The following is a 25,846-nucleotide window of genomic DNA, read 5'->3' on the forward strand; positions in this document are numbered from 1 at the left end:
ATTGACCAATCACAGTCGATTATTCTCCTCAAATTCAACTGTGATTGGTAAATTTTCCACGACCCACGTCCCACGACTCGCATTATTAAACAATTTTTGGCGTGACTCTGGTATAAGCAACCAAAGGGTACTAAACTGCACCAGAACGAATAGCAGCCACGGATAGCAACTTTGGTATATGTAACAAACCATACCAAACGATCGCCAAAAATCGCCTATTGTAGATCCATAATAGCTCCAGGGAGTCGACACGTCGACAAGAGTCGATTACGGTTTTTGAAATGAGGTAAAAATGGGCGCGTTCAGCAGACCAAGCCGCTCAGTAGCAGTCGAACGTGTTGGCTCTTACTTTTAGAACCAACCAATCAACGCAGTGTGTTGATAAGACGAACTCAACAGTTGTGTCTGTTGAACGTGGCCAATTACAAAAGTGAACAGATTCACTAGATTTCAACCAATGAAATCATAGAGAGCCATTAAAGCCCGGTGTCCACGATGCAAGAACTGTGTCCAAGTTTCGATTTAAGCCAATCAACTTGCAGCTCTTACAGAAAAGTAGCAGTTTTATTGGGTTAAACCGAAACTTGGACACAGTTCTTGCATCGTGGACACCGGGCTTAAAGTCCTTTAAGCCCGGGCTTAAAGTCAATGAAACTGCTGCTTTTCTGTAAGAGCTGCAAGTTGATTGGCTTAAACCGAAACTCGGACCGATTTCTAGTATCGTGTATACACAAGGCTTTACACATGCGCCCACATCCCACATGCGCCCGGTGCCCGCGGTGCCGTTCGCCGTTTCTGTCTTCGCTGATCGATCGCTCTTTGCCTTTGCTCCTTCCAGCAGTTCCACGTTCTTTCCCTTTCCGCTTTCAACCTCAAACAACCGAACTTCCTGTCTTCCTCCTGCCCCTCTCGTTGGTCTGTGGCCTGCTGTAGCCTGCTGGCCAAGTGCGGAGTGCCAAGTGTCAGCTCCGCCGCAGTCTCTGCTAATTAAATTGGTTAAGGAAAAACGTGTTATCGTTTGTCAGGATGCAGGTGCCACCAATTTTCATGGAGTTACCGTTAGATGACCAGGTAAATTTGCAAAATTACAAAGCAGGTGGTTAATTGGCTTAGGAATTGGCTTAATACGCACGCAGCACGTCGTATGAGAGACGTCTTCTCCAATGTTTTTAGGTTATTTTATGTTGGCTTAGTTTACATCGATCACTTGATACGCGTATTAAATTGGCCAATTATCTCAAATATACTACTTAACAATTAGCATTACTTACATACTAATTACTAAATTGTTAAATATTATTATATGCTTGTTAGGCGCAAGAACTGAGAGTATATTTTAAAAGTCTTGGTGCAGAAATTAGCGAAGAGAAATCTCCTAAAGGTATAGAGGATGATTTGCATAAGATTATTGGAGTGTGCGAGGCATGTTTCAAGGAAGGAAACGAAAGTGAGATAGAAACTGTATTGAATGACATTGTTTCTATCATGATTCTGGCAAGTTTTCACATTTCACTCTCGAACTTTTCTCTTTATTTCTATATAATTAAATGTTAATTTTCATTCTTATTTTTCTTTCTATTTCCGTTATTTATTTTATTTCAGATACCCACGGAACGTGCTGAAAATTTAATTTTGGCATTCTGTGAGAAACTTGTAAAAGCACCTGGATACAAACTCGGATTGGTTTGCTTAAAAGCGTACGACATTGTTAATTTTTATAAAACCAATATGCAACATATTATTATTATTATTTTTCAATATAACTTTTTTTGCAGTTTATGGCTCTTATTTCAATCTCTTGCCGATGATTCTCCAATGAGATACCACGTTTATTATCACTTGGTACAAATAGCCCGCAATGTTGATCAAGTAAAAGCTGTGTATAGCGGAATAGATCAATTGAAGCAACAGTTTGCCTCCTTTCCTCCATCGAACGAACAAATGCAAAAGTTGTTGCGTTTGCTGCACGAAGTTCTTTTAAGCTGCAAACAAGGGTATGGCTCGTATTCTCTCTTTTGCTCCCTCACATGCGTGCACACGCGTACATTGAACGCACCGTTGAGTGATGTTAGAGATATTTCTGGTCTATGTAAAATAAAAGAAATGGTCTAATATGTGTAAGATGGACGAGGTTTTCGTATGCAGAATTATTTCTTCTCTCTCTCTCTCTCTCTCTCTCTCTCTCTCTCTCTCTCTACAATCATTTCCTATATTTTACAGTTTAGAAATAATCGTCAATACAAATATTCGTGGATATATTTTACATCTTCAATATCTGTCTGTGTAATTCTTTAGAGAGCAAGCGGCAGCTGTCATGGTGGAATTGTTGGGAACTTATACAGCGGAGAATGCTTCCGCGGCTAGAGAAGACGCACAGCGTTGTATATTAGCTGCGTTAGCGGATCCAAATACATTTTTGTTAGATCCACTTTTGGCTTTGAAACCTGTGAGATTTTTGGAAGGCGAATTGATACACGATTTGCTTCTTGTATTTGTGCAAGATAAATTACCAGCGTATTTGCACTTCTATCAAAATCACAGAGAATTCGTCGAGCATCAACTTGGTACCTAGCTTAATACCTAATCTACGTGTAACGTAGACAATGTAAAATACCAAGTTTGTTTAAATGGGGGAACAAATTTCATATAATTATTAAAAATACCACTTTTTTTTTCTTTCGCAGGATTGAACCATGAACAAAACATGAAGAAAATGAGGCTACTGACCTTTATGCAACTTGCAGAGACAAATCCAGAAATGTCTTTTGATACGATACAAGAGGAATTGCAGATTGGTGAATCTGAAGTGGAAAGCTTCATAATTGACGGTAAGCTGTTTTTACTTTTTAAATTTTCATTTGCACGAAATGACACGTAACCAGATCCTGCCAAAACAACATAGTTTCCACTGTTACTCATTTAAGTGGCGACTTACTTTTAACAGGATATATTAAATGAATCCGTACTGACTTAGTGTAGACGTATATTTTCACTGAGTTATCGAGACATTCAACAGTTTTGTTGCTACTCGAGAAACAAGCTCTTAAGAGAGAGAGATGCGTAGTGTTGATCATCGTACGCGTGTAATATTCTTACAAGGTGTAGATAATTGTTCCGATCTCATTTGTTCTAGTTTTAAAAACCAAACTTGTGAGAGCGCGAATGGATCAGGCCGGCCGTAAAGTATTAATTTCAAGCACGATGCACAGAACGTTTGGTCGTCCGCAATGGATGCAACTACGAGATTTACTTGTATCGTGGAAAGCTAATCTTTCGGCTGTGCAGGATGGCATGAAGACTGTAGCCGCTGCGCAAATGGAGCTCGCTGCAAAGAATAAAGCTACCCTTGCTCACTGACATTATCGAAAAATTTCATACAGATGTACATGATTATTCGTGAGAATACTGTAAGTGATCAAAAGCTGAAATTTTTTCCGAAATACAACAGAAACTCGTCGAGTCTAGCTACAAAAGAAATGCAGCTGAAAATTAATGGCAACAACTTATACCACAGTATCAGCTTGTACAACACAAAAACTGTTAAATAGAAAATTTTTGCATACGTTTAAACGTACATTTACATATTTATCATACAAAAGCTAGATTCATCGTATAGTTACGCGTCTCTCAGCCTTTTTGTTAACAACGTATCTCCGTAATAACCCGTAATAATAAAATAAACAATCTGATTTAAATTTATCACAATACGTAAAGCATATTAAAACGTGATTCAAGATGATTGATAATTTTACACATTCGTACGTATTTATAGCATCGAAATATATCTATATACATGATCAAATCGATATATTTCACAAAGGATATAAAATTTAATGCTATACCGCACTGCAAACTGGATGTTGAAAAAAGAATGTCAGGAAATATTTTTAATTCCATAAAATTGTAATAACATGCTTACAGGTATTTCATGATAAGTAAGCTTGAATTAATAATATAATCTATGATCGAAAGTTAAAAGATGAGGTATCATTTTTATTAAAAGCGGAATACGATTACATCCAAATATCCAACGGAAAAAGTTACCGCACTAATATTTACGTATTCAGTATGTTGAAAAAATTAATCGCAGAAAAAGATGTCAGTTATTGTATAATAAAGTATGCAATATATAAGCAATATATTTGATATAATCTGCTTTAGATCTTAATCTCTACGTAAGAAATTATACGTTGTAATCCCTTTTATTATTTTATATTGACATTTGTGCTTTTTGTGTTTTTCTATTACATTAATTATATAAACCTTCTTTATTAAGTATTTTTACTTATGCATAATTGACATTACCTCTGCCTTTTTCAATAGCACTCGAATATTTTAACCAAAACAAGAAAAAAATATATTGTAAAATATTCACGCATACATGTGTGTACCCGCACGCACGCGCACACATATAGAACATTTTAAAAGTATCAGCAGTGCCAATAGCCAACGTAATCATTTACTACAAATTACTGCACTGCAATATGTCAAACTGATCTTTAAATTACACAATAAAAAATTCAGTCTATTGTATAGCACTTCTTAGGTATTTACACCATTTTATATATATATATATATATATATATATATATATATATGTATATAAAGTTACGCCGGAATAAATTATTAAGGTCCAAATTGTTGTTTAGGTAATTTAAAATTTTACAAACGTATTTGAGTCAAATATAAATCTTTAGTGCGCATTCTTTTGTCTATTAAACAATCTTTCATATCTGCAAGCACGGCATTCAGTTTAGATAGCATATAGTTTTTTTCAAATGTGTTTACATTTTGTTTTATATATATTTACATTATTTGGTAAATCTTAATAGCCAAAACTTGAGTAAAGGCATATTTTTGAGTTTCTATAAAATACGTAAGGTACTTCTGTACTTGTCTGCAAAATCGGCCATATTTATTCCAAGTATACATAAACTTCTTGCAACTTTTGTATGAAAGACAAATGACGGATGATGAGGACGATAAGGACCATGATATATTGTATCAAAAAATTAAGAAATGATGAGTGAATTTCTCTCATCATACTTGATAAATCAGATCTGAGTAGAAAATCTGGGACGTGGTAAATCTCCAAATACTGTATCACCATGGACGCTTTTAGCTAAGGCTTTAATCGAAGCTCGAATGTTGTGTGGATCTAGCGGATCGGTTGGCAACTGTAATTATATAAAACATAGACATATACGTGTGTGTGTGGTATTCTTGGTCTCGAGTAAATTTCAATCAAATAATATCTATCAAATGGACTCAAAAGATGTATGAAGGTTTTAAAATTGTATATCTATGTATATACACTCTGCAGAAATTAAAATGTAGAGTTTTACCTGGTCATCGTCTTGATTCTGTACTGCGCGATGACCGATAGAAGGAAAAACGGGTACGGTGACGGGTAATGATTTAGCTAATGTGGAATGACCATCCCGTTGACCTCTTGGCATATGAATTCCTTCATTTTGGCTTGAATCTGAACAAAACGCTCGTATTATATAGACTTGAATCCAAACGAAACGCTACTGTACTAAGATTAACGTAATACGTTATACCATCGGTATCAGACCCCTCTTCCGAAGACCACAGAAGCTGTTGGCTGGCTGCGTCTGTCTCCTCCATTCCTTCGAAAGGAAACAATGCTTCTGTATCGAAGCTAGCTGATTCTTTAGTACAAATATATAACGGATCTTTTTTTCTCGAACTTTCATTCTATAAAGTTTATTATCCAGATTTATAATTATAATAGAGTTATAATTACAATAAAGAGATTTTGGATCTCTGCAGATCGAGTAAACTGTGATATGACAAAAGTGACTTACATTAATGGTGCTTTCAGAAGAGTGTCTGGTGGTTGTCTCGTGTTTAACGTTTGGGCCACTAGACACTTTTGTGTCATTAAATATTATATTAGACTTTGGATTCACTGTATTAGCAGTGGAGGTAGTCAAGGAACCTTTAAAGCCGTCAGGAGTCGTTGGTGGAGTTTCTATGTTATTGGTTATTCTACTTGTCTCTTCTCCTCTACACGCTATTCTACGTGTGCAGAAAACAAGTTGCACGAATTATTACATAATAATAATAATAATAATATAATACACATACTTGTGTAAAATCATACTTTGATAACAGTCTGTGTTCGTTGTGTGCTCTTTCACGAAATTGTTCCAGCAATTGATACTGCTCCGCAGTAAACGCACGTATTTTATCTTCTATCGCCATTGTTTGACGTTGTACAGCTTCCTCGAGCTGTCGTTGTAAACCATCTAGGGCCACTTGAACCGTGTTAGGTAATTGTGAAACTAGATAAATAAAATACATAAATTAATTATTTTGAAAACCAACAAAACCGAATACACGTTAAACTTGTACGCACGTGTCGACTTACCAGAAAACTTCGTAGGCTGCTGCAGATAGTCGTCGAGATCTTCCAAACTGTGATTAATTACTATCCTAAACACCGGACTATAATCTGGATTGGATTTTAATTTATTTATTTCTTCGGGAGATAACTGAAACAATATACGTATCTTTTCTTATCCAACCAAGTTATTCCAAGGTTAAACAAGCCCATAAAAATGAACAATACATCTAACGTTTTATCTTAATGTAATTTATGTAAACAACAAATGTATATCTATATTTAATATCATATCGATGTGCAAAGACCGAAATCGTGACCTTGATAAAATCAGCCGGTCGTCTCGGATCGTCAGATTGTCACGGATAAAGAACGGCTACATAGTTTACTATTTTGCATAGGTTATATATTAGTTAAATAATGACCAACATTCAATCTTTGGAAAGGCTAATATATCATCCGTTAAACAGTTTGTTGCGTCAACGGAAAAGATAAGTGTGTCATGTAAGAAAAAAAAACTGAATTGTATGGCAAACGCAAAGAGATGATTTTGATCGAGATCGAGATCTCCATCGTAAATGAATATCTTTTACGATAAGTTTGTTTTCTAAAACTTACAAGAATATTGTTATTGATAAGGACTAGAGCAGCACCGTATTCTCTATGGACCGCATGAGTATACATTGAGCAATTGTAGCAACGGTGTATAATCCATGACCCAACATTCCTTATTTCCATTAAACCAGGTTGTTCTTTAGTAATAGTTTCCAATTCCGGTACACTCGCCAGATTCTGTCAAAGATAAAATCGATATATACATTGTTTGTCAAATAAATTGGAAAAAATAATTTGTTTTACGTTTTAACTACAATTAAGCGACTAACAGTGACAGTATGCAAGTATGCCAGTGTGACATTATTTTGAACAAATAAGAAAGCACGGGGTGGGTTGGGTGTCGAAACAATTTTAGTCTCTACGTGCTCGTCGTTAGAAACACGTGTGAACAGAAAAGAAAACATGGTATCACGCGGTACTTGATGTTAATTAAATAAGTTAATTCTGCGCGAATATTAGACAAAATTTTGCATAAAAAACAAGGAAGATTAGCCAAGACGTACGATTTGACCGATACATGAAATAAGATAGACTAACGCGACGACCACAAAGTATCAGGTATCAGGTTCAGGTTATAGGTTATAGGTTATCGTCACGCAGCAAGAAACATTGAATCGGTTATCATCGCAATGAATTATATACGTCAACGTGAGATCTATTCGTGACACGTGGCACGAAAAGGTACACATTTTCTCACGTCTACAAAAGTGAAGAGATTAAATTCCAACGTCGTACCATCTTTTTTCAAAATCTTTGCGGCAAAACAGATGCGGGAGGAAGGAGGGGGAGGGGGAGGGGAGGGGGCCGGGGCGCCGGAACATAGAGCGATAGAGCCTGATAGCCCTGATAGAGCCGCGCTCGCGGAATCTCACTGTTCACTGTCAGACACGTTTCACTTTTCTTTTATTTTCTTTCTCTTCCCCTTTGAAAATTTAATCGTGGACTACTCTTTGAGGGAATGAGGAAACCTGGAAACCTTTCATTCACCTCGCGAAAAAAGGCATCGGCGCGCTCCAAGTCGGTCAATTCGACGTTAATCCGCTGTACGTCGGCGCTCCTGGACTTGATGGACACGTTCAGGCACTTGCAGGTGATGTGCATCTTTCAACGATCGGCAAACGCCAAACGCCAAGTGTTTATTGTTGAGAGGCCGCAGCCGAGAGAACGCTGCAATCTGCAATCTGCAATCTGCAATGCGCTCGAAACAGTCTAAACACTCTAAACGTAATGTGTTTCTCTCTTCCCTTTTCGGAGGTCGGGGTCGGAGTCGTCGGAGATGCGCGACCCAATCGTCAGTCGCCAGTCACCCTATCTCCCAACCCAAGTCCCAGGTCCCAACACGGCACGAACTCGCTTCGCTTTCGCTTTGCTGCTACTACTACGCAGTCTACGCACTTGATCGCAGGTGCAGTTTCGATTCGACTTTTGTGAGTTTGCTGCGCGCTCTCTCCCTTCCTCCCTGCTGCCTCTTTAAGATTGTCTGGCTTGGCTGGGCTGGAGCAGGGAGCTGGAGGTTGTTTCAATCAAGTAGCCGCGAGACGTCATCTATGTCCTATGAAAAAGCATCGAAGATATATCATATCATTTGCGATCAGATAAAGCACAGACACAGACTGCCAAAGTTGTTATCTCTTTTGTTTGGCAAACCCGTTCAACGTTGTTAACGTTTTTCCGAAAGAGAAAGAGAGAAACGTGCACGACAGAGCAAGAAAACCAACAGTGAGCGATGCTACGTGAATGTCATGAATCGATCGCGCTTATACGTGTTACATTCGTCGGTAACTTATCCAGGATTGCTCAAGTGCCATATATCCTTGATAATACTTACAGTCGATAATAATTATAAATGTACGTGCAGTTGATAGAATTATCCTTGAAAGCATGTATACTTATAATTTATAATCCGTAATTACGACTAATATTGGCAATCTTGTTTTTTGCCGTTTTTATAGATTTTATATATACTTATAAAGACACAGAAAATTTAACCACAAAGTGCGTTCAATCAAATTTGTAATCTTGTCTCATGTCAGTTATATTATCTCGCTCATGAATATACAATCACATGAATGTAAAGATGCATTTATACTATACATATATATATATATATCGCACCCTACCAATATATTCTATAAAATAATGGTCCTATTTGATCACAATCATTATTAATTACATGTCACTTATGTAACATAAAAACCAAATATTATACGATACATAACGTGTGGTACATATTATGCATACCAAAATAGAAGGATATTATACATATATACACGTATACGTGTACACTTGCCGACATATATACATTCGAAACAAAATATTTCAGTATTCAGGACGGAATACTTAAAAAATGCCATATATATTCGCCATTTACGTATTTCCTATATCCCCGTGTTTTATTAGTCATATTTTGTTTCTAGCTTCGAGATTTCTCCCTTCCATTTAAAATATTCATTAAAACGTATTGCAGCATATCTAAAAAATCATGTAAAAGTTTATTGTAATAAATTATTTGACCCAAGTATTTCTTTTCCTAACTACGAACCACGAACTCGTGTCACGCAAGGAACGAATAATCAGATTATTATTATATTATATAATACGTGCCGTTATGTCTTTACGTATTATTTATACTTTCTATCAGATTTGATAAGTTTGTAATTTTTTTTTATTGACAAGTACTTACGCCAAAAAATCAAAATCGATATGCGAATGCTCACTTTGGATGAGAGCCCAACAGGCCCAAAGAAAGTGGGGCAAGGGAGTAAATTTAGTAACTTGCCAGTATAGCTTGTCAACCTCTCTCTCGGACACCGTAGTCGTCGCATTGTACACTTGCAAATATTCTTTTAACCACATTCTTTGGAAATTTTCATCCGGATACAAAGAATAATCTGGCTCGTCAAAACCTTAAAAACGCGACGTGTTGGAAATTTTATTTACGAGACACTTTGTTGCTAGGGTTTATGTACACGATGTGAAATGTTTTCTAATCTAGTATACTTTTGAAGCGATTAAAGACGTAAGCGTACGTACCGGCAAATTCTGTAAAGTGATTAACTATATCAAATGCCTGATGGTTGAACGCAGTGTATTCATAATCGATAAAAACGACGCTCTCCCGTTTTGGATTGTACAATATATTCCCTAGTAGAAGATCATTGTGAGCGAACACTACGGGACTATTCACTTTGGAAAGTGTACTTTTCAATATCTGATATTCTTCCTCCAATATTGCATGCGACGGTATTAACATTTCAAACCTTAAAGTGGAAGCTATTATAAGAAATAAACCATTTGGATATATATCTTATTGTTAGATAATATTTGGGAAAATCTGTGTGTCGTAATCGCTTACTTTGCTTGCTTGAGGGAGTCGGAAAATCTTTTGGGCATAATTTGCATAAATATCTTCGTTTTTTCCCAAATAAAGGCTTCTTTTGACACGGATTCGTTTTCAAATTTGAGAGTGTGCATTTCAGCCATACGTTTCGCAATTAATGGGTATACTTTTGGATTCCTGACTGTTTCAGTGGTCAGAGTTTCACCCTCCAAAAATTCATAGGCAAATCCATTGTTAAATGTAGCATAAATGCAATGAGTATAGCCAGCCTTGTTCAATATCTATACAAAAATATTTATTCCATATTAATATATTAGTTACTGTTTACACGTTAAAATGTTTGCTATATTCGCTATATATTATATTTCTCTGTGTGCATCTTTTAATAATATCTATGCACGTTGGTAAAATAAATACATATAAATTACAGTAGCTAAACAACGTATTAATTGAAATGTGAATGAGACGACGACATTTATAATAACGTTGCAAAACCGTTAAGATCTTTACCCGGATATTATTTATTTCGCTTTTTCGGTCGATCAGTAATGCTGAATTGTTGCCATAAATTCTAATCAGGACCATATCTGTATAATGTCCCGAGTACCATACTCCTACCAACTTATTTGTTCTTCCATCAGTGAATATCTAAAATAAAAAAAACAAAGATATTCTCATAGAGTTCATTCGGACTGGTTTTCGGGGTCATACCGTCGGGGGGTAATCACAATAACACTATTTCTACCTTATTGGATAGAAACTTGTGTATTATTTATGTCAATGTTTAAAACTGTATGGATATAAGAAAAGCCAAGACATCTACGTCTACATATCTATATTCCTTATTACTTGATAACAAAATTGATAAAACCGATTCTTTCAAGTATCAATATTAATCGCCCGCAAGAAGTGAGTACATCGAATATATAATGATTAATGAAAGAGGCATTGAAACTGTACTGCATATCAATGTAAGTAAAGGTAAACAAAAGTTATCAGCAGATAAATTAGACAAATTGATGAGACAAGCGCTATCGAGTCTCAGATGACCTATTTTTTAAACTTTAAACGCTAAAAGAATAAAAGATGTACGATTTGATTTTGAATCCGTGTATTACCTTGAAATGCAGTTGTTGTAAAGGCCAGGACGGTCTAATTTTCTTTATAATATCTTTCGCACCAACAATAATTTCATTTTCATCTATCGTAATGTCAAGATGTTCCTCACATATATTCATAGCTCAATGCTATTTTATGGAACGATAAAAGAGTTTCTTATTTAAAGATTACTTGAATTAAATTATATCACGGATCTGTTGGTACGTTCGTTCCACGTATAGGTCCAATATTTACGGATGTCCCACGGCAACTCTGACAACCGACGGAGCATTGGGCAACTGAATGAACTGAAACTGAAGAAGCAGATCCGATATATGTATATATATATATATATATACACATGTATATGCTCCCCTCGTATACAGATATGTATATAAGCGATAATATTCTGATAAGCGAGGGTAGCAGTAGCATATAGTCAATTGGAGAGAATTGCGAAATCCGAACGCGATGTGCATATATCGATTAATAAAGCAATTCCGCTTATCAGTAATTGTAGATTGTAGTTTACTTACATACATTAAATCTTTTACATATTCGTGTATGTACCTATATCGATAGATAAATGTATAAGACAGGTGATTTCGTTTTGTTTGTTAAACTGTTTTGGAAACTGTTCTCAGTGGTGTAGTAAATGCAGAAATTTTTAAATCGTAAGTACGCTGGTCCTAATATACTTGTGTTTTTCTTGAAGATTAAGGTGCCTTCAACAACCGTGCTATGCTATTACCTATATCATATAATTTACCTACATCACGATTGTGAGGTTATGGTTATACCAACATAATTGTTATGCTAGGATCTACAATGGCCGCGTTCAGCAGACACAACTGTTGAGTTCGTCTTATCAACACTCTGCGTTGATTGGTTAGTTCTAAAAGTAAGAGCCAATGACGTTGGACCGCTACTGAGCGGCTTGGTCTTGGTCTGCTGAACGCGACCAATGCGAGTCGTAAAGTCGTGAGTCGTAAGAATTGACCAATCACAATCGAATTTGAGGAGAATAATCGACTGTGTGTGGTCAATTTTTAAGCGGGGAGCACACATAAGAAAATTGATTGGTCCATACACATGTGCATAAGGAAATAGACCAATCAATTTTCTTATGCTTACGCATTATGCGTTGTGTAGAAGTGTGTGCTCCCCGATTTAAGGTCAATCCAGACAAACTTGCATAGCGCATAAACATATAAGCATAAAGGTGGAAGCACATAAAATTGCAGGAGCCATGAGCAGAAAGCAGAAGCCATATGCACATGCGCTGTGGTATTCGTAGAGCTCTAACAGATACCATCGCGCATGCGCATATGGCTTCTGCTTTCTGCTTATGGCTCCTGCAATTTTATGTGCTTCCACCTTAAGAGAATTGATTGGTCCATATGCATGTGCATAAGGAAATAGACCACGCCGTTTTTTTATGCATATGGTTATGCACCTATGCAAGTTTGTCTGGATATACCTTTAAAGGCATAAACACTGCCTTAAGGTTATAAGACAGCCATTCTGCTTAGGCCCTTTATCTGATTGGCTGGTTCAGTAAAAAAAGCTCCAGGTAATTAACGCCAAATCTGTGAGTGGCGCTGTGGTCAATCGCAATCGTGGTTTCCGTCTCTCGTCTCTCTCTCCAAACAGAGTGCACAAGTGCACCTATAACCCCACTTTTCAAATAAAGGCAAACGCTCGCCACCTCGCCACGCTCGGTCTAGAGTCTAGACTGTACCTGTAGAGTTCTCTCGGGTGCTTTGATTCGGATTTCTCTCTGTTATATCTGTTTAGAGTTTTGAGGATAAGGATTGTTTCAATTTAACAAAATATTCGAAAGTATTTGAGTGAGACAAAGGTTTAGAGCAAACTGCTTGTAATTGTTTAAAACTTGAGCTAACAATGTCAAGAAAGATGGTACTTGGTCAAAAGAATAGCAGCCAATCTACGATAGTGGGATTTTTGGCAAAGACAACGAAGAAAAATGTTATTCCGCGGACTAGGTAAGAAAGATTTAGTCCATTTTATAAATGCCTAAATAAATAAAATAAATGCGTAACACACACACCTCAATATATTTGAATTTTGCGACTGCAATATGTCTCATGTTCATATTTCTAAAATTAATGATTGATTTTTTTTTCTTTTTAGTACGCCAAAGTCAGTGGAGACAGAAGAAGAAGCTGATTCAAATGTGGATTCAAATGAACTATCGAGTACGTTGTGCTTTAATCAAGAAAAGAGGATAGCTGGAGACTCAATAACGATAGACACAATAATAAATCTTGTAAGATTACAGTTTTATTTGGGTAAAACAATGCAGTGTTATTTTCAGTTAATATACAAATATACCTCATACATTATTACGATTTACGAAATATCTGTGATTTATTGGGGAAAAAAAAAAAAAAAAAAAAAAAAAATAATTGTATGACTCGAACATTTTAAACCACAGGATAATTCAGACACTTCAGACTTGAGCAAAAGTCCGCTTAAAACACGACCAAGTGCAATGGAATCGTATCGTGTTAAAAATTCAATAGCGAAGGAAGAGAGAACTGAAAAAGAATCTGGATGTTCAAATGTATTGCAAAAGAATAGCGATTACATGAAAACTTGTGTTATCTCCGAGTCTTCTGACAGCGAGCAGGAAGACAAGAAGGACATTAGAAGACGCTTACGTTTAAATCAATATCCAAATAGAACGGAAATGGAAGAAGATGATGAGAAGATGCGAGTTGTTGTTTCACAAAATGATCATTATGCTAAATGCAGCAGTCAACATTCCTCTTCTACTAGTAGTACAACATTATTGGTGGGAAATAAAGAAATACTTAACGACGACAATGACATTATGTCTAAAGATGAAGATGAGCGTTTATGGACTCTTAAAAAATACAATATAATATCCAATAAACAAGGGAAAGATACTATAATTTCAGATTCTGATACCGATAGTCCTAGCCCAAAGTTTAACGGCAAGAGATTGCCGAGAAAAAATTGGGATGGCCCTGACATTCGATTAAATCTGAAAGATTTAGGCTTGAACAAAGAATTAGGTTCATGGATTGACGTTATTCAACAGAAACCAGTAATGTCCACAATACCTGTAAGTTTCATATCATGACTTGATATTTCGTGTGCGTATGTGAAATGTTTAACGTCCACCTATTTATTTTTTGTCTCACTTTCTCCATTCTTCTATTTCAACCTTAGGTTACCAAGGATAAATTGCTTAAAAGACGCGAAGATTTAAAGGAACTTGAAATTGAAATTCTTGACAAATTTTTTAGCGCACTCGAGTTAATCCCATTACCAATACTGGAACAATTTCCAAAATTTGACCCAGTCTCTTTCAAAAAGTTGCAAGGTCTGCGTCGACATATAAAAGCTAAATTACGTTTAGTACAAACAAAATTATCAAAATTACAAAAGGAAGATGAAAATAATATGTATGAGTTTCCGGAGACAGCTGGGTCTGCATCGTCAAAATCACGTGAAACACCACGTTCATGCATGTCTGAGACTCGCTCGATAAATGACCATGACACGTTTGACACATCATGTACCTCGGTATCCAAATGTACTCGTGCACCCTTTCGTCAAGGCTCGGCAAGCGTAACGGAATCGTATATAAATGCAAAGGAGCACGCGAACGGCATGGAACCTATGGCAGCAGTTAAGCCACCTGAAACTACAGTTTCAAATAAGAAGAGTACTTTTCAATTGAAAAGACCTATCAAAACGGTATTAGGCAGTGACGTTTCTAAAACAATAGCAGACATGTGGGACCAACAAATGTCATCTAAGACAATGAATTCTTCAGTGGATTCCGATTGTGCTTTCGTAAAGGACATATTTAACGATAGTATTAAAACGCCGTCAAGTAATGAAAAAAATATGCAAGGAAATGTCGTCTTGGACAGTCCGGATAGCCCAGGTAACAAAAGTGCAGACAAATGACAAATAAATCACTAACTTTTTCTGCTTTGAGTTCTTAATGAAAAAATATTTCATAGGCACCTGTCAAAGATTTACTGCAAAAGTTGAAACCTCTCTCTCGATACAAGATTTGGAACAATTCCCAGCTTTAGGAGAAGATTGTAATATAAATATAAGTGACGATTTTACAGGTATGAGTTTTTATATGTATATATAATATGTAAAACTTTGTTTTGTTTATACATTTATGCTGATAATATGATAAATAATGCTTATTTTACGCCCATTTTGTAGAGTGGCCACAGAGTAGCATGGCACAGAATAGGACGTACAACGATGATGAAGTAAAATCAAAAATCGAAAAAGATAGCGTAGAATATGGAAAATTTACCGGCAATTATAAAAACGATGGTGTCAGTGGAGAATTTGATGGTTTAACATATTCACATTCGCAAGAAATGTTAAAGGTACATAAAGTATTTGTATTCGTTAGGCGAGTATACGACCGTTATACATATAAATATTAAATAATTTATGCACACTCGACGTACATGTTGGACCACGTGTGAGAACATATAATATTGTGCATTACGTATGTTTCTTGATTTTAGATATTTCGGCAGAGATTCGGTTTATATACGTTTAGGCCAAATCAGTTGCAAGCTATTAACGCAACACTTTTGGGATTTGATTGTTTCGTTTTAATGCCGACCGGAGGTGGAAAGTCCCTTTGTTATCAATTGCCTGCCCTTTTAAGTATCGGATTAACAGTTGTTATCTCACCATTGAAGAGTCTTATTTTAGACCAAGTTCAAAAACTTACCTCACTCGATGTAAGAGAAAGTATTATTATATGTTAGATACATACGCAGAGAAACAATGTAATATTAAGTACACATTTACATTTATAGAAGCGTATACTCGTGCGTCATATATCACTTGCTTCAGTCTTGGTTTAAAATTTGCAGATTCCTGCGACTCATTTATCCGGCTCTATAACAGATAATCAAGAAACTGCGATATATAGGGAACTTTCCAAAAAAGAACCTGCTCTCAAAATATTATACGTAACACCAGAGAAAATCTCTGCGTCGCAAAAATTCTGTAATACTCTGACTATTTTATACGAGAGAGAATTGTTGGGAAGATTTGTTATTGACGAAGCTCACTGCGTTAGTCAATGGGGTCACGATTTTAGACCAGATTATAAAAGGTTAAGATGTCTCAGAGACAACTATCCCAAAGTGCCAACAATGGCTTTAACTGCAACAGCTACGCCGCGTGTTAGAACAGATATTTTGCATCAATTGGGTATGACTACGCCAAAGTGGTATGTATGTGTATATCTGTATATGTGCGTGTGTGTTAGCACGTTGAATATATATGTATATTATATATATATATATATATATATATATATATATATATATATATATATGATATATGGTTACTTTTTCAAGGTTTATGTCGAGTTTCAATAGACCTAATTTAAGATACAGCATAATATCGAAGAAAGGAAAAAATTGTTCCGATGAAGTTGTGGCTATGATAATGACAAAATTTAAAAACACTTGTGGCATCGTGTACTGTTTATCGCGCAAGGATTGTGACGATTATGCTGCGCATTTGAAGAAAAACGGCATTAAAGCGTTGAGTTATCATGCAGGACTCCCAGATGGTCAAAGAATTAACTATCAAGGAAAATGGATTGCCGATGAAGTATATTTCGTACAATATCTGCGCGCGCGTGCGCATACGCATATATGTATAATATAAAATTATATCGCATCTACATACACGTTTTTCCAGGTACATGTTATATGTGCGACTATAGCCTTTGGAATGGGCATTGATAAACCAAACGTGCGCTTTGTGATACATGCAGCCTTACCAAAGTCTATAGAAGGCTATTATCAGGAAAGCGGTCGCGCTGGTCGTGATGGTGAGATAGCAGATTGCATTTTATTTTATCATTATGCAGACATGCACAGAATCAGAAAAATGATTGAACTGGATAATCCAAATCCACAAGTTATCAGTACCCACATGGATAATTTGTTTAAAATGGTAGCATTCTGTGAAAATACTACAGATTGCCGTAGATCGCTACAGCTTAATTATTTTGGAGAAATATTTGATAGGCAACAATGTATCGCGAATAAAATAACTGCGTGTGATAATTGCAGATGCAAGGTAGGTACATTATATAGCGTAGAAGATGAAGAAGACGTGTCACAACAAAAATATAGTTGACTGACTGAACGTAATACTACGTAATAATTTTAGGACGAGATTACAATGTTGGACGTTACTGAAGATGCGAGAGAGATTATGAAAGCTGTAAGAGATATTAACAATAGGAAGACGTGCAAGCTTACACTAGTATTCTTGACAGATATTTTTAAGGGCAGTGATCTGAAAAAGATTAGAGAATCAGGTTTCGTACTCGTTTTGTATATAACAGTAGAATGACGTGAGTTGGTATTTACATCACGTTATACAATTAAATAATTCTTTTTTTTTTTTTTTTAATAGGTCTTACGAAACATCCTTTATATGGTCGCGGTAAATCATGGAACAGAAGTGACATAGAACGCCTTATGCACTATATGGTATTGCAAGAATATTTGCAAGAAAACATGTATATTAATCATGAGATTGCTTGCGCATATGTAAAAATTGGACCGAGAGCGACGGAACTTTTGACAAAAAAAGATGTAAAGGTATTTATTCTTGATAGGATATTCAGAATGCAATGTATACGTGAACAAGCTTGACAGTGCGTTTTAGATATTTTAGATATAGTAATGTTGTGTGTGTGTGTGTGTGTGTGAGATAGGAGATGGGAGACATTATTTTGTCTATTATTTGCCTTTCATGCGTTGTGTGTTTTACTTTATCTTAAACAGGTACAAATTCCAACGAGACAATCGAATAAATCTACGAGTGGTGTAGCTACAGTTTCAACAGTTACGAAGAAACTTGATGGCATTGTAAAAGAATTGCAAGATCGTTGCTATGCCGAATTGATGACAATAATAAGGGAAATCGCTAGTACATTGGATGTTTCTGCTTCTTCCATTATGAACATGGTAGCTGTCAGAGCTATGAGCCAGCGTTTACCAGAAACCGAAGAAGCCATGTTACAAATACCACACGTTACTAAGGCTAACTTTGTTAAATATGGCAAAGCTCTTTTAAACATTACGCAGAAATACGCGGCAGAAAGAACAGGTACTCGATACTCGCGTATAATATAACATAAAGTAGTACTTAACATTATTGATTATTCCATTATTTTTAGTACTGTTAAATGAGAACGATGAAGAACAGAACAGCGATGATGACGATAATACTTGGGATGACAATACGTCCACCTACTCTTGCACCAGTAGTGGTACTAGCACGCGCGGCAAGAAACGAAAGATTGGCACGAGATCTAACAGTACTAATAAAAAGTATAAACGGGGTGGCTCAAGGTAATGTAAAAAGAGAGATGTGTACACGTGCGCACGTCACTTCTCTTATTACACACGTAACGTAATGGTTGTACGTTAGGGAAAAAAAAAATCACACACGTATACGTACATATTTTATTTTTTTTTTTTCGGTTATTTACAGTGCGCGGAGAGGAAGAGGTTCGTCGAAAAGCTCATCGAGAGGTTCAACAAAATTAAACACTACGAAAAAGGTAGTAGGACTTGCGAGTTTCAGTCAAACAAAACAATATCTCGCAAATCCCAACAGATACATGAACATTACCTAATCGATTTTTTTCCGTTTATTATAAATTATTACGGCGTTTGCGATAGTGCGCACAGATACGATCCCTTTTGGGCGCTATCCGAAATGGCTCTCTGTATGGCGTTTTAGTCATTATATTGAATGAAACACGTTGATTATAATAAACACTCGCATAATTCTATTTGAATTCAAAGTAATCATCAGACGACCGACATGTATGTAAGATAAAAACTTTTGTAATAAAATAATTTTTGAGACCAATGTTGAAATTTCGTTAAAAAAATTTCCTTACGTGGATAAATAAAATATAATTTTATCATCGTCTACGCATGTGAACGGAGTGTACACGAACGGAATAATATTAGATTTGTTTCAAACGACAATATATGCTTTTACGTATTTATCTACTATTTTATGCGTCGTACGTTGGACGTTTTCAACACTTTTCAAGTTTATATGTCACTATCAGAGCTTAGCGTACTACCCTGCTATACGTGTTAGGGCTTGTCTTACTATTATATTTGCTATACGATATATATAGATTTATAGATCTGGTTGCATTATCCTGGTTTGTCGATCTTCATTCTGAACATGTTTTTTCAGTAAGTCCATCACTTGATTGTCAAATTCAGGTGGAGTCGGTTTAACACCAGTCGCCCAATAGAATATATCCCAGTCGTTGGATGGTAAATTTATAAGTCGATCATATAGTCTTAATTGCGTGTCATCGAACGCATTCAAATACTTGTGTGCAAAGGTGCTAAGAAGCAGACCATTCTCCAACATCCCACGTTTACGAGATTGATACGTCAATCTAAAATGATCGTAGACGTTTACGTGTGTCGACACGTCAAGGATGATTCTGACATTAACTACAAAGTATGACTACGTAAAACGTTACGTCAACTACAGTTACGTACTAAAGTAAAGAACACCATATATGTAGAGGATATGTGTACAGTGTACCACGCGCAACGCGAGACGCGAAACCTCGAAACAAGTATGCTACTTTCTATCATATTGGGATCGGATCATATTCGTTGATTGTAAGAAAAAACGATACTCTGTGAACGATACCGTGCTCTTTTGAGATTTGTATTCTCTCCGTCGCGTTCCGCGTAACGTGGAATGCCAGGTTCCCGACCTTCTGGATGAATCAAATCTTGAAAATCATCTTTCCGCCTGCAGCAACTTACCGACACATCTCTCGCAAGTACAAGCGGTCTGATCTGAGGTATAATTTTTATCTCTCTCATTACAGATTCAATAGAAAGCTTTATCCATTGTTCAGTATCCTCAAACTTACCCGGGATATGACCCGCGTGCTCATAACATTCATCACGCGGTATGTGAGTTAACTCTCTTCGTGCAAGTAACCTTAACCTTTTTTGCTATTACTAATATAATCGAGATTCGAGATCAATCGAGACACGAGACCTATCAGTCCTGTCACCTGTGTCGCAACTGATCGAGACATCGAGATCGAGATCGAGATTCGAGAATCGAGAATCGAGAATTGAGTCAATCGAGATAGATTGCGCTGCGCCGGCACTCGGCAGCCGGCTGCGCGAGCGAGCGTTTCGGCAAGCCCAGCTGGGCGGCCTACAGGCGCTCGTTCCAGTATTGCAGTAGTTCCGTAGAATTTTAGTATACTTCAGTGGTTCCACAGATGGTTCTCTCCAGGTTCCAGAGTTGGCATGTATTTCAGTCAAATGGAACAAGTTTGAAATTTAGCGAGAGCGAGAACGGACGTAAAGTAAAAGTTAAAGTTGTAGTTGGATATAGGCTCAAGCTCCAGTAGTAGAGTCTAGTGCAATGTGCAATGAAAAAAGTGCGCGGCAATAAAAAATGAGCCGACTATCGATAATATCGATATCGATCATATCGATGTGTCAAATGTGCCAAATGCTCCAAAATGTGTGCAACGGCAAACTGCAAATGTGTTAAAGTTGTCAAACGGCTTGAAAGAGTTGAAAGAGAGAATCACGACGGTGACGGGGGTGGTGATGGCATCTAACAACGAATCTCAAATCCTCGCCGTGATCGGTGATCGTGATCTGATGACAGGCGGTAACGAGTATGCGCAGCTGTCGTTACCGTTGTCACAGTCGTCGAGTAAATCTGGTAAGCCCTAAACCCTAAACCCTAAACCCTAAACCCTAAACCCTAAACAACGATAAAACGATCGCGTTTCTACGTATGTATGTACATTCAACAACGTCGGGCTGATCGCTGATCGCGCTGATGGTCGTGAAAAGATCAGAGCCCTGGCCAAAGAGACATACACAAGATCTGTCGCATAAACCGCGTTCTCGATGTCGATGTCGTCCGCGACACGTTTAGCTTTAGCTCGTATGTGTCACCTGGAACTGGAAGTAACGCACCATCACCGTAGCTCGTCGTTGGCGGGACATGTGCTCGAGAGCTTTTCAGCTTTCTCAAGATTCACGTATCTCGAGTCTTCTTTGTCACCTGCGATGACGCCGCGAGCTTTTTAAACATGTGATATGACTTGATTATCACTGACCAGTGACCACGTTCCAGGGCCACGAACGATCAAGTCCGATGACTTTCAGTAGAAGCATGCATGTATGTATGTGTCTTCTTGTTGTGTCTTTTCTCTTTCCTCTCCTCTTCCTCTCTTTCACTTTAGTTGAATTTAAACCTCTGAGAATATGATAACAATATATCATACGAGAGTAATTTTTTCTTGCAGATGGAACATGGGAAGACGCGTTATATATATATATATATATATATGCTCGAGTATTCTTCTACCTTAGAAAATATGCGAGATTGTGTGTAGATTTACAGAATTATTAGAACGTGAATAAACACAAAAAATGATGATACTAGACTTTTGTTGATGAGCTTGTAACGAACATCAGGTGAGAGAGAGAGAGAGAGAGAGAGAGAGAGAGAAAGAGAGAGAGAGAGAGAGAGAGTGTGTGTGTGTGTGTATTTTGTAACACGTTTAGAGGAAAGAGAGGCCAAGTTGTATCATAAGGACATACACATACATACGTACATTATTTAAATTCTGCTTCTCCATGCAGACTATACTCTCGTACAATGGATATTGGCGTTGTCAAAATTGCAGAAGATAAAGATTTTGAGAAATTGAAGCAGTTGTATGACGATAATAACAACTGGAAATTAGATTATAACAAGCCTGATCTATCTGTTTGGACAAAATCCGTCCCAGGAATTAGTTTTAGAATGGTGAAGGTAAGTTCTCTCTCTTCATTGGCAAATGACGTTTTAGTCTTTGATCGAGACGTTAACTCGAGCTTAACGTCACAGATTAGAACGCGTTTCCCCGATATTTCACCAGAAACCCTGTACGACGTTTTACACGATCCTGAATATAGAAAAGTTTGGGACACTCATATGATTGAATCGAAAGATATAGGGTTTTTTAATCCAAACAACGATATTGGTTATTATTCCAGTGAGTATAACGTTTACGAATCTTTGAGTTTTAACTTTTATATCGGCCATATCTTGCTTTATATTATATTACACCGTTGTACAAATTTTAGTGGCATGTCCGTCTCCGTTAAAAAATAGAGACTTTGTCCTGCAACGATCTTGGTTAGATACCGGTATAGAGCAATTGATATTGAATCATTCCGTTTATCACAAAGATTACCCACCTAGGAAACACTTTGTACGAGCAACGTCTTACCTCACAGGTAAAAATACTAGGAAGCAAGTCAAAACGCGTTTTATGCGCGCGTATGCATATAACTTTTACATTTAATATAACGTTATACCATCTTTCGTATGTGTCCAAAAGTATTGTTTATATTTAAGGCTATATTGTAAGGCCTTCGCGCAATGGAGACGGTTCCGAGTTGGGTTACGTATCGCACACAGATCCACATGGCAAATTACCTGTGTGGCTCGTTAATAAAGTTACACAAATATTTGCCCCTAAAGTGAGGTTCTTATGAAAAATATTATTAAGCGGTATCAAGTATCGAACACAAATAAATGTAACATTTGTTTACAAAGCTATACTTTGTAGATGGTAAAAAGATTGCATAAAGCCTCTGTGGGCTACCCAAGCTGGAAAGTACTTAATAATCCAAATTTTAAGCCTTGGCATTATCCTGAGCAAATAATGGCACCTAGAATACGTATCGAAGAAGTAAGGACGAACTTTTTTTTATACAAGTTTTCGTGTTTTATTTTATTTCTTTAATTAAAATTTTAACTCGACGATATTTTGACAATCCACACGAAAGATATATATTGTCTGTGAATAAATAATACCGACTATATGACATTTTTCTGCAGATGCAGTTTTTGACTTTGATTATTCCATATTATCATTCTACAGGGCTTGGATCACCAAGTTCCATGAATACATATTGTTTATAAATAAATTTCAATGTTTATTCGAAAAGTTATAACCCGGATCCGGGTATATTTTATTATATATTTCACTTTTGGCACAATTTTTTGCCTCTCTTGAAAACTTGACTACGTGTCATATAGGTGGTATTATTTATTCCGTGACTGCATACACACATACACACATATAGACTTTGTTCTTTATCCTATGTAGTTGGCAAATACAAATGTTTAAAAGCCAATTCTATGACATGTATGTACGCAAACTTGATTTTTACAATCGTGTATTATTAATTCGTTTCAGTGCGTAAAATCTGCAGAAGAGAAGAATTCAAAATATAATTATGTAGACGAATCTGATTTAAAGGAAAGTTTGATTAGAGAATCTGTCGCAATGGATAGCGATTAATTTATAGCGATATAATAGAGAGACATGAGGATTTTTAGGTAAGTAGGATAATAGTGACTGGAATAATAAAAACAGTGTAATGGAAAGTTTTAGTTGCAGTATTACAGATGAAACGTAACGGACACGTTGTACACGTATTAACAAGTTCGATTTGCATACGTCTTACATGATAAATTTTAATTACACATAACGTAACATTTAATATTATATAACGTTAAAAGTTAAGGCCACACAGTTATCATGGCGTGAAATCGCCTTATGTGCGGACACGGCTGTATGTAAACACGTCAATAAGAAAACTATCGGTGGCCTGCTTTGCATTAGGCACTACGTTCAAGCCAAGTAATGTTGTTGGTATTGTTAAAGCGCGCAAATACAAGTATAATAAGAAGATGCCGCACAATATGGAAGGTATACTTGAAACTCTTTTTATAATTTATATCACAGTGCGAGGTCGCGTATGCCTTGATATAACCATCTGATCCATCTTCTATATTGTGGACATTGTATACGTTATTGTTACTTATTATACATATATTACTAAATCTTAAAAAAAAATTATATATATATACATACATACACAAAGTACGTGCAACTTTTTCTAGTATCAAAGAATGTAATGCGAGTAGAGTTGGTAACAAGTTTTCAAATGCTTTGATAAAAATCGGAAGATTCAGCTATAGCACTTCCGTCAAAGCGACATGGATGAAAGCGACGTTGTTGTAAAGGACATGTTTGTTTTTATTGTAAAAAACAGATGGGCATTTTTTTTCTATCCGCAGATGCCTAGATGTTACACGTTTAACGTAAAACAAACGGCTTAATATCGATAAATTCGAGTATACATATACGCACACATAACTCGACCGATTCTCCACGTGTCATTTTAATAGAGTTTTATTCGTAATGTTTATAATTGTTTACCACTTCTTTTGGCAAGTGTGCCAAGAAGGCGTACGAACAAAAATGCGAGTATAAATGATAAATGGTACCACATTTCTTTCATAGTCTCCTGATTTTACGTATAGTAAATATGTGGGAGAGAGTTAGTGTAAGACCCGTGTCAAACTTGAACAGTGTATTAAGAAGGTGAAAAGGAACAACGTTTCGTGTTTAAGGTTCGATCGATACCGCAAAAACAAAAGATTCGGGCAACGCGGCGTTGAAAGGTGCAGATAGGAGAAAGTAAGCAAAAAAAAAAAAAAAAAAAAAAGATGGCAGATTATATATGTTCGCCAAGTTTGAGACAAACAATTTTTAGAAATACTTTGTATGGTACATTTCACTATACAAATGGATGTATGCTAATTTAATTAATTATTAACCAACTAACAACGAGACGGCCTAGAAACTTGTAGATATACCGTAAGGCTAAAACTTGATATACACATATACGTCAAATCTTAATTTTTACATTTCTTCGGTCTTTGGAAAATATACAAGATCTACGCAATAAATATTTATAGGGCGTAATCGATTACTTTGTAAAGGTCACAATAAAACGTTTTCAAACGGCTTTATTTAAATAATTATTATACATATATACAGAGAAGAGGTTATTCATATAGAGAGTCAAGTACAGTATCGATAATGCAAAGTGAAGGAAAAGTCGAGAGCAATATTGACTCTGTTATAAAGAGGACTTTGAAAAGCGAGGCCTGTGCAACCCTGCAAATTTACGAAATTTACGAATTATTTAATATTTAATTTTTATTGTCTAGCTTTCTTTCCCGTGAAATGGCAATGAAATGAAATATGTATATCATCGACTAAAATATGTGTGTCATCGGCAAGTTTTTTAGGGAAGCAAACGGTGTAACAAAATTCGCTTCACAATCTCGTATTTCCTTTATTATAGGTTTTCATAATTCGCGGGCGGCGAGTATTTTAATATTAATGAGGCAGTATTGATCATTATATAATTCTCTTGAATACATAATCTTATCTTATGAATATATTATACATC

General features: G+C 36.3%; 6 protein-coding genes across 15 annotated transcripts; 3 read left to right on the plus strand and 3 right to left on the minus strand.

Moving 5' to 3' along the window:
* Positions 1-756: 756 nt before the first annotated feature.
* On the plus strand, positions 757-4,538 carry LOC112468178 (eukaryotic translation initiation factor 3 subunit M-like). The gene is made up of 7 exons (XM_025037237.1): positions 757-1,071; positions 1,315-1,494; positions 1,603-1,697; positions 1,776-1,994; positions 2,296-2,564; positions 2,685-2,828; positions 3,134-4,538. The coding sequence occupies exons 1-7, from the start codon at positions 1,027-1,029 to the stop codon at positions 3,355-3,357; spliced, it is 1,176 nt and encodes a 391-aa protein (XP_024893005.1). The 5' UTR covers positions 757-1,026; the 3' UTR covers positions 3,358-4,538.
* Positions 4,539-4,893: 355 nt separating this feature from the next.
* Positions 4,894-8,635, minus strand: LOC112468177. 4 transcript variants are annotated; one of them, XM_025037234.1, is made up of 8 exons: positions 7,973-8,635; positions 6,989-7,162; positions 6,398-6,521; positions 6,131-6,311; positions 5,832-6,045; positions 5,565-5,721; positions 5,346-5,485; positions 4,894-5,177 (listed from the first exon to the last, which is right to left on the minus strand). In XM_025037234.1, the coding sequence occupies exons 1-8, from the start codon at positions 8,084-8,086 to the stop codon at positions 5,055-5,057; spliced, it is 1,227 nt and encodes a 408-aa protein (XP_024893002.1). In that variant the 5' UTR covers positions 8,087-8,635; the 3' UTR covers positions 4,894-5,054. The 4 variants fall into 4 exon arrangements, with proteins under 4 accessions (XP_024893002.1, XP_024893003.1, XP_024893004.1 ...); XM_025037235.1 differs by lacking the exon at positions 7,973-8,635 and adding an exon at positions 7,721-7,764; XM_025037236.1 differs by lacking the exon at positions 7,973-8,635 and adding an exon at positions 7,489-7,621.
* A 355-nt stretch (positions 8,636-8,990) lies between these two features.
* On the minus strand, positions 8,991-12,225 carry LOC112468179 (ethanolamine kinase 1-like). 2 transcript variants are annotated; one of them, XM_025037239.1, is made up of 7 exons: positions 11,994-12,225; positions 11,444-11,737; positions 10,836-10,973; positions 10,341-10,606; positions 10,019-10,245; positions 9,669-9,891; positions 8,991-9,457 (listed from the first exon to the last, which is right to left on the minus strand). In XM_025037239.1, the coding sequence occupies exons 2-7, from the start codon at positions 11,561-11,563 to the stop codon at positions 9,382-9,384; spliced, it is 1,050 nt and encodes a 349-aa protein (XP_024893007.1). In that variant the 5' UTR covers positions 11,564-11,737; positions 11,994-12,225; the 3' UTR covers positions 8,991-9,381. The 2 variants fall into 2 exon arrangements, with proteins under 2 accessions (XP_024893007.1, XP_024893006.1); XM_025037238.1 differs by having other exon boundaries at positions 11,960-12,225.
* Positions 12,226-13,132: 907 nt separating this feature from the next.
* Positions 13,133-19,158, plus strand: LOC112468181 (Bloom syndrome protein homolog). Its single transcript, XM_025037240.1, has 15 exons — positions 13,133-13,429; positions 13,578-13,713; positions 13,882-14,535; positions 14,643-15,366; positions 15,446-15,559; positions 15,663-15,835; positions 15,980-16,201; positions 16,337-16,698; positions 16,829-17,087; positions 17,178-17,561; positions 17,655-17,805; positions 17,904-18,091; positions 18,278-18,602; positions 18,673-18,847; positions 18,990-19,158. The coding sequence occupies exons 1-15, from the start codon at positions 13,329-13,331 to the stop codon at positions 19,132-19,134; spliced, it is 4,113 nt and encodes a 1,370-aa protein (XP_024893008.1). The 5' UTR covers positions 13,133-13,328; the 3' UTR covers positions 19,135-19,158.
* LOC112468182 (succinate dehydrogenase assembly factor 2, mitochondrial-like) lies at positions 19,139-20,527 on the minus strand. Its single transcript, XM_025037241.1, has 3 exons — positions 20,419-20,527; positions 20,190-20,341; positions 19,139-19,926 (listed from the first exon to the last, which is right to left on the minus strand). The coding sequence occupies exons 1-3, from the start codon at positions 20,449-20,451 to the stop codon at positions 19,656-19,658; spliced, it is 456 nt and encodes a 151-aa protein (XP_024893009.1). The 5' UTR covers positions 20,452-20,527; the 3' UTR covers positions 19,139-19,655.
* A 150-nt stretch (positions 20,528-20,677) lies between these two features.
* LOC112468174 (START domain-containing protein 10-like) lies at positions 20,678-25,833 on the plus strand. Of its 6 annotated transcripts, XM_025037230.1 has the most exons (9): positions 20,679-21,236; positions 21,829-22,000; positions 22,169-22,340; positions 22,416-22,563; positions 22,655-22,807; positions 22,929-23,053; positions 23,143-23,265; positions 23,776-23,918; positions 23,980-25,833. In XM_025037230.1, the coding sequence occupies exons 3-8, from the start codon at positions 22,185-22,187 to the stop codon at positions 23,878-23,880; spliced, it is 810 nt and encodes a 269-aa protein (XP_024892998.1). In that variant the 5' UTR covers positions 20,679-21,236; positions 21,829-22,000; positions 22,169-22,184; the 3' UTR covers positions 23,881-23,918; positions 23,980-25,833. The 6 variants fall into 6 exon arrangements, with proteins under 6 accessions (XP_024892999.1, XP_024892998.1, XP_024892997.1 ...); XM_025037229.1 differs by having other exon boundaries at positions 20,679-21,705; positions 23,776-25,833; XM_025037228.1 differs by having other exon boundaries at positions 20,679-21,701; positions 23,776-25,833.
* Positions 25,834-25,846: the final 13 nt, after the last annotated feature.

The sequence above is a fragment of the Temnothorax curvispinosus genome, unplaced genomic scaffold, assembly GCF_003070985.1.
Source record: "Temnothorax curvispinosus isolate PA1 unplaced genomic scaffold, ASM307098v1 QBEX01018216.1, whole genome shotgun sequence".
NCBI classification, from domain to species: Eukaryota; Metazoa; Arthropoda; class Insecta; order Hymenoptera; family Formicidae; genus Temnothorax; species Temnothorax curvispinosus.